The following is a 12,238-nucleotide window of genomic DNA, read 5'->3' as shown; positions in this document are numbered from 1 at the left end:
TAATGATGAGAAGATTGCAAAGGTCAGTGATGTCTCATTATTTTTTTTTTTAAGTATCACTAAGCAAGCAAATGAAGAAGGTTATTCATGTGAGTTTAGCATATTTCATACCCCTTTCTCTTCACAAATTTATTCATGATTATATGACTTAATTTTCAAAAAAATAGATGCATTGATCAGTTGACATTCCCATCTGGCCCAACCAAACCAAAGGGCAACGATGGGAGATGGCCTGCACATTAGGTTCTTCAGTCAATCACAACTTTATTCTATTAACTTTAGCTTGAGCTTCTTCTATATACAATAATTTACCTACCACATGCATCGATCACAGATATTATTATCATATACAATCTTAACATCCACCAAACAACCAGTGGCTCCCAGAACGTACAATTTTAGTTGCCATTAAACAGTACAAATTTTAAAACCTAGAATAATTTTAGTTACCAACTTGCCATTAAGCTGTTTCTTTTTTAAGGCCGGCTAGGTTAGTTCAGTTCTTTACCCAAAAATAGAGGCAAATCATTAATTATCTGCTCCAGCCCTCCACGACAAAGCTGTACATACTGCGCCGTTGTTTGTGTACGTGTAAAGAAGAAGCTAAAAAACAGAGTCGGTTAAAAGGCGAAAGAAAGGAAGTATAAACTTTGCCGCAGCGCAAAGGCGAATCTTCCCGAAGATTTCCCCTCGCCGGCCCTTCTTCCAGCCTTCTCCCTCTCTACCCGGTATGTCCTTCTCCTTCTCCTTATCATGGTTTGATTTTCCTATTACTTATGGTTTTCTTTCAGTAATTTTCAAGAACCATCGCAGAATTCAAAGGGAAAAATAAAATTTTTTTTTTTTTTTTTTGCAACTTTTGATACTTCAGGGATTAATTGCGTAACTCTGTGAAACTGCACTACTGATTATAATTATTTTTAAAAGTTCTACTTTCTTTGTTTGTAAGTTTGGAGAATATGTAATATTCCTTTGATGGTTCTGCATCTCTTGGTACATACATGGGGGGTTCATGTAGATTAAACATAGTCCTGTTTTGATGAAAACAGTATGAACCTTGAGAGAATAGTGAGTGAATTTAGTGACAGGAATGATATTTCTGCCGACTTCTTTAGCTTCATGATCCATGGCATCTTGATCTATTCCCTGGAGTAGCTACATTGGATGGAAATCTGGATTCTTGGGTGATCAATATGCTCATGAGCTCCATCTGATGCTAAGAATGACAGGTTGGATACCTCAGGATCATTTCTCAAGGTGAAGGTTTAAAGAAATTGCTATTCTAGCTTTGTCCTTGTCTTGGAGTTAGATTATTGAGGCTGTGTGAATGTTCAAGCATCACAGTTAGAATATTAAATAGAAGATGTTTTCCTTTATGTGATGCATTATGGTTCGTCCTCAACCAACAAAAGCTCTCCTGTGAGCATTTTTTGTTTATCCACAGTTGCTTAGCTCCCCTTTAGTTTTTCTTGTACTGTGGAGAAGTTCTTCCATTACACTTTCGGCATCATTCATTGGAGTAGGCTATAATATTGGATTCCTACGCAAGTGAAAAATCTCCATGCTAATGGGAATGCTACCATATGGGCAATTAGGCATCGACATCATGTTTGTGGTCTATGCTTTTTCATAAGTATACCATAGGCACCAACAGGGAATAACTTTGATTAAATTTTGGATTATATTGACAATAGTTCAAATCCCCTTTTGTGATTAGATTTTAAGGAAAGAGAGATTTAGATCTAAAATAGTCTGGTTTTGAGTCAAATTAGCAGAATGCTTTACTCAGAGTATCTATATATAAAAGGGCCTCAGGGGCATAATATTAAGTAAAAGGTTCCTGTAAGCTGGAAACTTGTTTGAACGATGAAGAGATACTCAAAAGACTTGGTCGAGGGGAACAAGACTCACCTGCATCTCATGTTGCTAACAAGATATATGGTATTGACTATGGCAAGATCTCCCCTAAGTGAAGATGGCCAATTTGTGTCCTTTGTTACTATGATTTGTGGTTGTTAGAGTAAAAAAAAAAAAACGAAAATGCTTATTTTCCAATAAATCTCTCTGGGATCTTTGGACAGCCTCTCACAGGACTTCTACTTGTCATCTACAGTGCTAATTGCCTCAAGGATGCCAAGTATGATATCATTTGATGCCCCGTTTACTGAGTCTAAGTAGTTAGACTCAATAACGTGTGGTGCTGCACATATCAGTTCCTATCATAGCTATGATGCTCATCTCACAATACACTACTTTTACAACATGCTCGTGATTGGTTATGGTGCTTCTACCACTTTCCATTTGTTGAAACTTGCTACTGCATGTACCTTGAATTTGCTTATCTTGAGATGATTACTATACAGAATTCATCTTAAAACTAATCATCCAGTCTCTTCAATAATACACTTATAAAACTAATATGAAATTGTTCATTATTCGCTTTTTGGTGATTACTTAGCTTCATTCAAGCTTCATTACGTCTATAGTAAGTTGATGGGTTGTTTCCTTGACCAGCCTGGCTAGATGTTATGCACGTTTGTCCTTGTGGTGATTGAATTTGTCATTGTTTCTTTTCCCACCACTCTGCAGCCTCTTCAACATAAACTATACCATTTACTGCTACTAGTCAAATCTATTCCTAACCTCCCTGTCGAAGTCTCCAGGTCTTCATTAATGCTAACTAGTCTCGTGATCCTACTTATCAATGTTTTATTAGTGGCTTTGAGATTTTCCCTGGAGTTTCTTTCTCTTTGGAAGAGTAAGAAACAAGATATAATCCTTTCTTCAACGAATAACTTGTGGTGGATGAAATTAATTTCCTAGCAGTGTTATTTCCAACTTTAGCTTTGCAGTCTCTACCATAGCAAATTGCAACTCTTGAATAGCCCGAGCAGATTGACCTAGATTATCCCCTTGTGTGCCCATTTCCTCCCACATGCTAACAGCTTGCAGACTTCTTCCCGAAGACTTTGCTTTGTAATATTGGTACACGGATGGGTATATTCTTCTTATGATTTGTTACAATGAGGAAGGATGTAAGAGATGTGTTATGTAGTTATTTTATGCACAGACCTATATTGTGTTTGCAAATATAGTATGTGAGTGTGACATTTAAGGGTTCTAATTCTATAAAAAATGTTTTATGATCATGTTGTGCCTGTCATTAGTAGTTTCTTGCATTATTGCTTCCACTCTGATGGATGTGTAGTTGACTCACTGAATAAAATGAAAAAAAATGATAGGCTTGATATAAATAATATTGGATAAATACAAGGGAAAATGCGAGGAGCTCAAATGAGATAATTTATGAAAGGAAAGTTAATCCAATGTGAGATCTGGTTCCCCTGTTGGACTTCATATAAAATGTGGCTATCTTTTAGGGCTGAAAGTGGATCAGCTAAAATCTGACCAGATCCATGTTCGTTTCAGAATCATGTAGGACGATATAAAAATTTGTATCAGATCGGATTCAGATACAAGGATCAAAAAAATCTTGGATACAAATATGATACTAACTTTTTTGGATTTGGATCCAGATATCCAATTATTTAATGTCTTAACAAAAGAAAAACATCTATTTATCTAGATTTTCACCATCTCACATATATGCTTTCTAAAATTGTAGGCAGGTACTTAAATTGCAACTCTTTCATTGTTTTATCTTTGTAATTATATCATTTAATATTAGATGTTGTCATTGAACTTTAATATAGCATCCATTTTGTAGCCAATTTCCCTCAAATCCATTTTGTATCCAAAGCAACATCTGATTTATGTCCAATTCCATATGATTAATAACTAATATGTATCCCTATCCATTCATTTTGTATCCAAAGTAACATCTGATTTATGTCCAATTCCATATGATTAATAACTAACATGTAACCCTGTCCATTTAGAGAAATACAAATTTCCAAATTTTGGTATCCATTTAATGTCCATACCTGTATTAATATCAACTGAGTAAATATTGTATATGAGTATGGATATACTAACATCTGATCCATATTCAATCCATTTTCACACCAGCTATCTTTTCTTATGGCCACCTTTAGCTTTAATATATGCCATGGATTGACTTCAGAATACTTTGGTTAGATTGTTGTTATTAGTTATCTGATACTCCAATGAACCTAACCATATTGCAAATACTTCAGTCACGTTTCAGTCCATACTTTTTTGTAGAATCAGTAGTAATCCATTTTGTAGAATTTTGACAGTCATGCAGCTATATCATCATCCATACTCCATGGAAAGCCAGAAAGTGCGGCTAGCATTGGAAGAGAAAGGAATTGATTATACATCATACAATGTTAACCCTCTAACAGGAAAGAACATGGATGCCTCATTCTTTCACATGAATCCATCTGCAAAACTTCCTGTCTTTCAAAATGGTGCCCACATCATTTTTCGAGCCATTGATATAGTTCAGTAAGTTTCTTATGCTTCTCTACTCCAATATTTACTTTATCTTGTTGTTACCACATGAGATTCATTATGGGAGCCACTGTCTCTTAAGTCACACATGACTTTATAGGTACATAGACAGACTTGCGGTCTCTCTAAATGGTGAGGATAAACCCATTAGTAGTGAAGTTATGGAATGGATGCAAAAGATCGAAGGTTGGAGTTCAAAGATATTCACCCTTTCTCATGTCCCTGACAAGTGTCGCCTATTTGTTTCCAAATTTGTTCGGCGAGTGGTGATTGCTCGCATGGCTGAAGCTCCTGATCTGGCCAGTATGTATCATCTGAAACTTCAAGAGGCCTATGATACTGAAGACAAAGTGAAGAATCCTGATATTGTGAAACAGAGCGAGGAAAAACTGGCTGAACTTCTTGATAATGCAGAAATGCAACTGAATGAGACAAAATATATCGCTGGCGATGAATTCACCATGGCTGATTCCATGTTTATTCCAGTGCTGGCTCGTATAACTCTTCTAAATCTGGAAAAGGAGTACATCAGTTGCAGGCCAAATATAGCAGAGTACTATAACTTGGTGAAGCACAGACCTAGTTATAAAGTGGTCATTGGAAAGTATTTCTCAGGATGGAGAAAGCACAGGACATTTATGAAGACCTTGTTCTTTCTTGGCATAAGAAGTTTGTTTAGAAGGTACTAGATATTGGTACTACCAAAGGTTGTTTGGGAGAAGCATCTGAAGGCGACTGCTTGAAGGAAAAAGAAAATGTATAATAGAAGCAAGAGTTGGAATATTAGTGATATGTGTTCCTCTAATATTTTTTGAAGGAACTTTTTGAATAATAAACCAAGGGTGTTCTTAATGAGGTCAGATCCAGTTGGTTAGATTGACTTGCTCTCTAGTGGATTGCATGGTTTTGCTGCTGCTCTCTCCTTAAATTGTGTTTTTATATTCCATGTATGCGAAAAATCATCCTTTTGTATAATGATGTTTTTTCTTCTTTCTTGAGATGTGTCTCTTGCAAAGGTGGCAATTGTGTTGCTATGTATTTTCTTGAAGAGTTTGTTTGTAAATTTATTGTCTAGATCTATAGTGCTTCATCGCAGGGGTGGCAATAGTATTTATTTGTTGCCTGACTGCTTTCTTATTTCATGGAATCCATGGATCATGTTTTCTTGTTTCCTCGGGTACATGTGATGTTTAGTGGTTGGTGGTCATTAGCAGAAGAGAGATGCTTATCTCATACCCAGGTACTAATCCATCCTACTCGCATCTAGTGATCTATTGTTTAAAATTCAATTTGCCAATAATTTGACTTAACATTGTGAAATGAGGTAAAGCCTCATTTTTTTTCAGCTATGAATCTTAAGCTAATCCTTTGCAGGTCATAATACTGGCCTTCAATAATTTTCTAAACATATTAGAAAATCATGTACACCTTTATCCATTATTTAAGGCACAAGATGGCTTTAATTTGGAAAGGAATAGAAAAAAATTTTATGTTCCTTACATAGAATGCATAATGATAATGACAACCATATCCAATAGTTACTAGATTTTGAGAGATGGTAAATGGACCACCGACATCAAATTGGTTTAATGCATAGAGATGAGCTAGCCTCCATTCGAAAAAAGAAGAAGAATCCAAGATTGCTTATGTCCCATGTAAATGAGGAGATACATGTGCCACAGGGATTATGTCACTTATAATTTAAGAATAACAAGATAAGATTATGTATCGAATAAATTGGTAATATAACCATAATGTTTTTTTTGGTTTTATGATCGTCTTGTCTTAATTATTATTTAGCATTTTATCCTTCAATTATTGGGACAAAATAAAGTGGAGCATTTTCTAAATATGATTATTGTCTTCTTTTTTCTTGATAGGAAATTATGTTCTTACAGTTTGATATGTGCTTCTTGATGCTTTGTGAATTTGTACCACTTTTATTTAAATTTGAGATTGGTGTTGATGTTTCATGATTGTGTCAAATGGGTATATGTATGCAAAGCAAAAACTAAGGAGATAGGCAAAAAGAGTGATGTAGATGCATATCAAAAAAAATGAAAAATAGGAATCGCGAAGGGAGTGAATAAAAATTGTACATAAATTTTTAAAAAATAATAATGTTAAGGATATCATTGACCAATTTTGGTAATATTTAACTAGACTCATGTGTCCGCTATTGCCTAAATAATCAAATTGACTCTAATTTTATACTAGGTAAAAATATCATGGGAGACATGAAATCTACTTATTGAAAAAAAGAAAGATGATATTATGAAAATCATTTGATGCTTATATTATTTTAGATTAAAAAATCCTCAATTAGTTAACTTTTAAAATAAATAAAAATAATTATATAGATCTAATTTTATACTGGGTAAAAAGATTAAAAGAAACGTAAAATCAAATTGTTGAAAGAAAGAAAGATTATAACATTTGATGCTTATATTGTTTTAGCTTTAAAAAAAAAAAAAGCACTCTGATAATTAACTTTTAAGAAAATAAAAATAATCACATAAATTGGAAAAGACACAAATGCTAAAGCAGTTCATGAGATTGCCAAAACCGGAAGCCAGACAACAATATATTGTCCTACTCTCCAACGAGTTATTTGCCATTTCCAGCACTCCATAGTACTCAAATCCTCCCAACCGTCTTTACCCACCACCAAAAAGAAAAAAAGGAAAAGAAAAACTCCATTCCCCACTTATTTTATATGTTAGGGCGCGGGAAGAATAATATACAGCCAGCATTAAACGCAACTATTGAGACATGAACGTTGGAAACTAGAAAAGTTTTGGAATAAAAACTGGAGAGAATAAAGATGAAACTGAGAAAAGAGGAGAAGACGAAAGATAGCATCTTGGTCGCATCCGATGGCGGGAGAAGGGAAAAAGAAGAAGAGAAGAAGGTCGCCTTCCCCATCGATCGTGTCATCGCTCTCCACGTCCTCCCCTCCGCCATCTCCGGTATAAGACTTCTGTACCCGTTCTAATCTTAATAATTCCAATCTTCCCTTGGATTGTCTTATAAAAAACTAATTTTTCTGCTTGTTTAATGAATTTTCTGTTAGGATTTGACGCCTCGAGATTCAGCCCACATTGAGCCCACAGTGAGGTTCGCGGCGAAAAACGGAGTCCAACGAGACCAAGATCACCTGAATCGGAGCTCGGATGGAGAAGATACGAGCTTTCGAAGATAGCACGAAAACCGAGGCGGCGGAGGACCGCCGGCGACCGGCGGCGGGCGGCAGCGGCGCGGCCGCAGGCGGCGGCGCGCGGGACGCGCGTCCCAGGCCCAGGCCCGCGCGGGACGCGCGACCCAGGCCCAGGCCCGTGCGGGACGCGCGACCCAGCAGCCTGCTGGCCCATCCCCGGTCCACCGTGGACCGGGGGTCCACGGCGCGGCCTGTGGACCGCGTGGACGCTTCCCACTCGTTTCTCGCGGTCCACGGCCCTATTCCGTGGACCGGAGCGCGATCTAAGGGTCCAGAGAGCTCCCGGTGTTGATCGGACGGCTTGGGACGTGATTTGGCTTGATTAAGGATTCCTAATCACCCTCTAACCTATGTTTAAGGCTTAAAAAGGCCTGAGACACAGCAGAGAACGAGAGGTTTTGGTTTCTCGCCGCCGTACGAACCGTGGAGAGAGAGAGAGAGGCGAGGGCGCTGTGAGAGAAGGAGCAGGAGGCTCCTGGACAGCGGTCGCCAGGCTCTTCAGGGGTTCAGGGGGGTCTCCAAGAGAGAGAGAGCTTTTGTGAGGGAAACTTTATGTGAGAGAGAATTGGGTGTACAAGGGTTGAGGGTGAGGTCTCCTCTTGTAAAATTTTCTTTTCATAGTGAAGTTTGCATGCCCCGTGGAGGCGAGCCCTTTTGTGGCTGATCCACGTATTTTGATTGTTTTTCCTTTTGTTTTGTTTCTTCTTTCTTCCTGCTGCATCGCGTGGTACTGAAAGGATCTTGGGAGGTGGTGTCCTGGCCAGACATCCACCCAACAAGTGGTATCAGAGCAAGGCGGTACAAGGACGCAGATTGCAGTGGTGGTGAGCAAGACTGAAGATGGAGAAAACAAGAACAATCAAGATGGAGATCAACAAGTTCGATGGTAAGAGCAATTTCTCCTTGTGGCAGGCAAGGGTGAAGGACGTGCTCATCCAACAGGGGTTGATCGATGCTCTCTTGTGCGATGAGAAGCCGACCACCATGGAGGTGCGGGATTGGAAACGGCTACAGATGCAGGCGGTAAGTACCATCCGCATGTACCTAGCGGATGAGGTGGTGATCCATGTGCTAAGCGAGACTTCCCCGACGGTGCTGTGGTCGAAGCTCGAGGAGTTGTACATGGCGAAGTCTCTCACCAACACTCTTTTCCTCTGGAGGCAGTTTTACCAACTGCGGATGACTGAGGGACAGAGCGTGCAGGAGCATCTGAGCCACTTCCAGAAGATCCTCACCGACCTTCTCAGCGTTGGCGAGAACGTTGAGGAAAAGACCAGGGCGCTGGTTTTGCTGGCGTCGCTTCCTTCTTCGTACGAGTCCTTGGTGACTGCTCTTCTAGTGGGGAAGAGCACTATCAAGATGGACGAGGTCACCGCGGCGATACTCCAGAACGAGGTTCTCAGGAGGGAGAACCCAGCTTCGAGCTCAGGTGTCGATAGCTCAGCTTTGGTGGCTTCTGGAGGTGCAGGAGGCGGTAGACGGAGCGACAGGAGATCGCATCGAGGGCGGTCTAAGTCCAGGAGGGACTTGAGCAAAACCAGGTGTTATCGGTGTGAGGAGTTGGGGCATCTAGCTAGAGATTGCCCTCAACTGAAAAATCGGACGGTGGCTGCTGTAGCGACGGCCGGCAGCGATTCAGATGGAGATGTCCTGGAGATATCTGACGAGGTATCTACTTCTTCCCAGCAGTGGATATTAGATTCTGCATGCCCCTATCATGTGTGTTGCAGAGAGGAGCAGTTTGACTCCCTGGAGAACAGTGAGAGAACTGTATATCTGCCGAATGGATCGAGCTGTGCGATCAGAGGCATTGGGACGGTCAGCTGGAGGACACATGACGGTGCAGTGAGGAGATTGGGGGAGGTCCGATACATACCCGATTTCAGGCGGAATCTTATCTCACTTAGCAGACTGGATTCGAGAGGCTACAGGACGGTAGCTGGTGGAGGAATCCTGAGGGTGCTACGCGGCGATAGGATTGTGCTGGAGGGGAAGAAGGGGAGCAGAGGACATTATTACCTGGCAGGAAGCCCAGTGCGAGGTGGAGCATCGGGAGCCAGGTGGAGCCCAGAGCGAGGTGGAGCTCCAGGAGGCGGATCGGGCACGAGACAAGAGACTCGGGAGGACGAGAGGCGACGTCGCAAGGTAAGATTCCTATTGCCGCAGGATGATGCCCCGAGCAGGTCTCAGGTCAGGAGGAGCACAGCATACGACGGAGATGGGATCGAGCAGCCTGGCTCGACTCCCATGTTTGCCCATCCATGATCAGCAGGCGATTGCCCCAGGGCATGGGGGCGAGGAGATCCAGAAGCTCTCGGAGTTTGGAGGAGGCCGAATATCGAGTCGAGGTGGAGATTGTTAGGATTTGACGCCTCGAGATTCAGCCCACATTGAGCCCACAGTGAGGTTCGCGGCGAAAAACGGAGTCCAACGAGACCAAGATCACCTGAATCGGAGCTCGGATGGAGAAGATACGAGCTTTCGAAGATAGCACGAAAACCGAGGCGGCGGAGGACCGCCGGCGACCGGCGGCGGGCGGCAGCGGCGCGGCCGCAGGCGGCGGCGCGCGGGACGCGCGTCCCAGGCCCAGGCCCGCGCGGGACGCGCGACCCAGGCCCAGGCCCGTGCGGGACGCGCGACCCAGCAGCCTGCTGGCCCATCCCCGGTCCACCGTGGACCGGGGGTCCACGGCGCGGCCTGTGGACCGCGTGGACGCTTCCCACTCGTTTCTCGCGGTCCACGGCCCTATTCCGTGGACCGGAGCGCGATCTAAGGGTCCAGAGAGCTCCCGGTGTTGATCGGACGGCTTGGGACGTGATTTGGCTTGATTAAGGATTCCTAATCACCCTCTAACCTATGTTTAAGGCTTAAAAAGGCCTGAGACACAGCAGAGAACGAGAGGTTTTGGTTTCTCGCCGCCGTACGAACCGTGGAGAGAGAGAGAGAGGCGAGGGCGCTGTGAGAGAAGGAGCAGGAGGCTCCTGGACAGCGGTCGCCAGGCTCTTCAGGGGTTCAGGGGGGTCTCCAAGAGAGAGAGAGCTTTTGTGAGGGAAACTTTATGTGAGAGAGAATTGGGTGTACAAGGGTTGAGGGTGAGGTCTCCTCTTGTAAAATTTTCTTTTCATAGTGAAGTTTGCATGCCCCGTGGAGGCGAGCCCTTTTGTGGCTGATCCACGTATTTTGATTGTTTTTCCTTTTGTTTTGTTTCTTCTTTCTTCCTGCTGCATCGCGTGGTACTGAAAGGATCTTGGGAGGTGGTGTCCTGGCCAGACATCCACCCAACATTTTCTTCAAGAAAAATCTAACCTTGCTGTGGTTAACCCATCAAGCATTTCGAGCTGGTTTGAGCATCATGAAATTTTCCGTGCTTGAGATGGGCAGGAGGTGATCAACAGTTTTGGTGAATAAAAGCTACGTGAAATTAGCAATCAAAATGCATGTACCAGTCACATGCACTTAGGAAAGAGGGAAAAGCCAAAAAAAGAAAAGAAAAGAAACTCAAGAAACCTCCTATTTGATCATTTTTGCTCCTGTGCAGCTCTAAATTGTGGAAACCTCCCGTCTGATAATTTTTGCTCCTTCTGCAGCTTTGAATTTTCTGATTTTTTCTTCATTTAGAAGTCCATAAGTATGAAAGTGAAAACCTCATCTCAGTGATCCTTCCATCGTTCAAATGTAACAAATAATCTCACGTAGGCACATTTTAACAAAGCTGATGGCCCTTGTCAGCATTTAACTTGGGTCACACTAATTCATGTAACATTAACAGCGCACAGCATTAATAAAAATTCCGAAAAAGCAAATATTGATATGTTACAGATGGCGCACAAGGTTCCATTTGGGAAGTGCTTGCGATATAACGGACCACATATAATCCACTTAAAGAATCTAAATTGCATTCACAGCAGCAGAGTGGACTTGAATGAAAGGATAAACTATAGCTAAAAGCATATGATGATTGGCGACATCTATTGCAACAATGACTCAACATCCTGTCATCTTGTACAGGATTCTCAATTACATAGGAACAAAAAAAGATAACAGGATATTCCCAATCTTTAAAGAAACAAAATAGGGGATTCAGTTGACGGACGCCACTTTAAGTCAATTCACTCGGCCGGCGGTAAGTGAGGTAATCAACAATTACTAGCAAATGGTATGGATCTCCCACCATATATAATAGGCCTGAGAAGCTTATGAGGTTTTAAAGAATTCCTGGCAATCCACAAAATTAAAGCCACTAGAGTCATTGCGGACGTGCAACTTTAATGATAGAAAAAGGTAATCAAATAAAACAGGACATACAGAGAGGAGCAAAGAAGAAACTAGTAGACGCAGAATGCACCACGAGATGATGCTGTGTGATTTACAGTGACTTCAAAAGACAAATAACCCCAGAAATCATGCTTTCTCCGGTACCAGAACAGAACCTGAATTTTTTTTTTTTTCCGGAAAAATAAACGCTCAAGTAGATTAAGAGGCTTCAAATGCTGAATCTGCTTTGTGCATTATTACGTAATTTCAATCAGACACGCTCATCCCTACAGCTGAATTGATGAAGATAAAGCTCATGGAAGGAACAGA

The 12,238-nt window shown here is 41.6% G+C and overlaps 1 protein-coding gene across 1 annotated transcript; it reads left to right on the top strand.

Moving 5' to 3' along the window:
• Window positions 1–556: 556 nt before the first annotated feature.
• Window positions 557–5,574, top strand: LOC105035109 (glutathione S-transferase TCHQD). The gene is made up of 3 exons (XM_010910527.4): window positions 557–728; window positions 4,221–4,431; window positions 4,538–5,574. Exons 2-3 carry the CDS (start codon window positions 4,223–4,225, stop codon window positions 5,124–5,126), a joined length of 798 nt encoding a protein of 265 aa, XP_010908829.1. The 5' UTR covers window positions 557–728; window positions 4,221–4,222; the 3' UTR covers window positions 5,127–5,574.
• Window positions 5,575–12,238: the final 6,664 nt, after the last annotated feature.

Source organism: Elaeis guineensis, chromosome 1 (genome assembly GCF_000442705.2).
Source record: "Elaeis guineensis isolate ETL-2024a chromosome 1, EG11, whole genome shotgun sequence".
Taxonomy (NCBI): Eukaryota; Viridiplantae; Streptophyta; class Magnoliopsida; order Arecales; family Arecaceae; genus Elaeis; species Elaeis guineensis.
The sequence above is the reverse complement of the archived record's forward strand: the minus strand, read 5'-3'. Positions and strand labels throughout refer to the sequence as shown.

Coding starts and splice junctions, on each gene's coding strand:
- LOC105035109 (XM_010910527.4), top strand. CDS start 4,223: ATGCAGCTATATCATCATCCATACTCCATGGAAAGCCAGAAAGTGCGG. Junction 4,432..4,537: donor CGAGCCATTGATATAGTTCA/GTAAGTTTCTTA, acceptor ATGACTTTATAG/GTACATAGACAGACTTGCGG.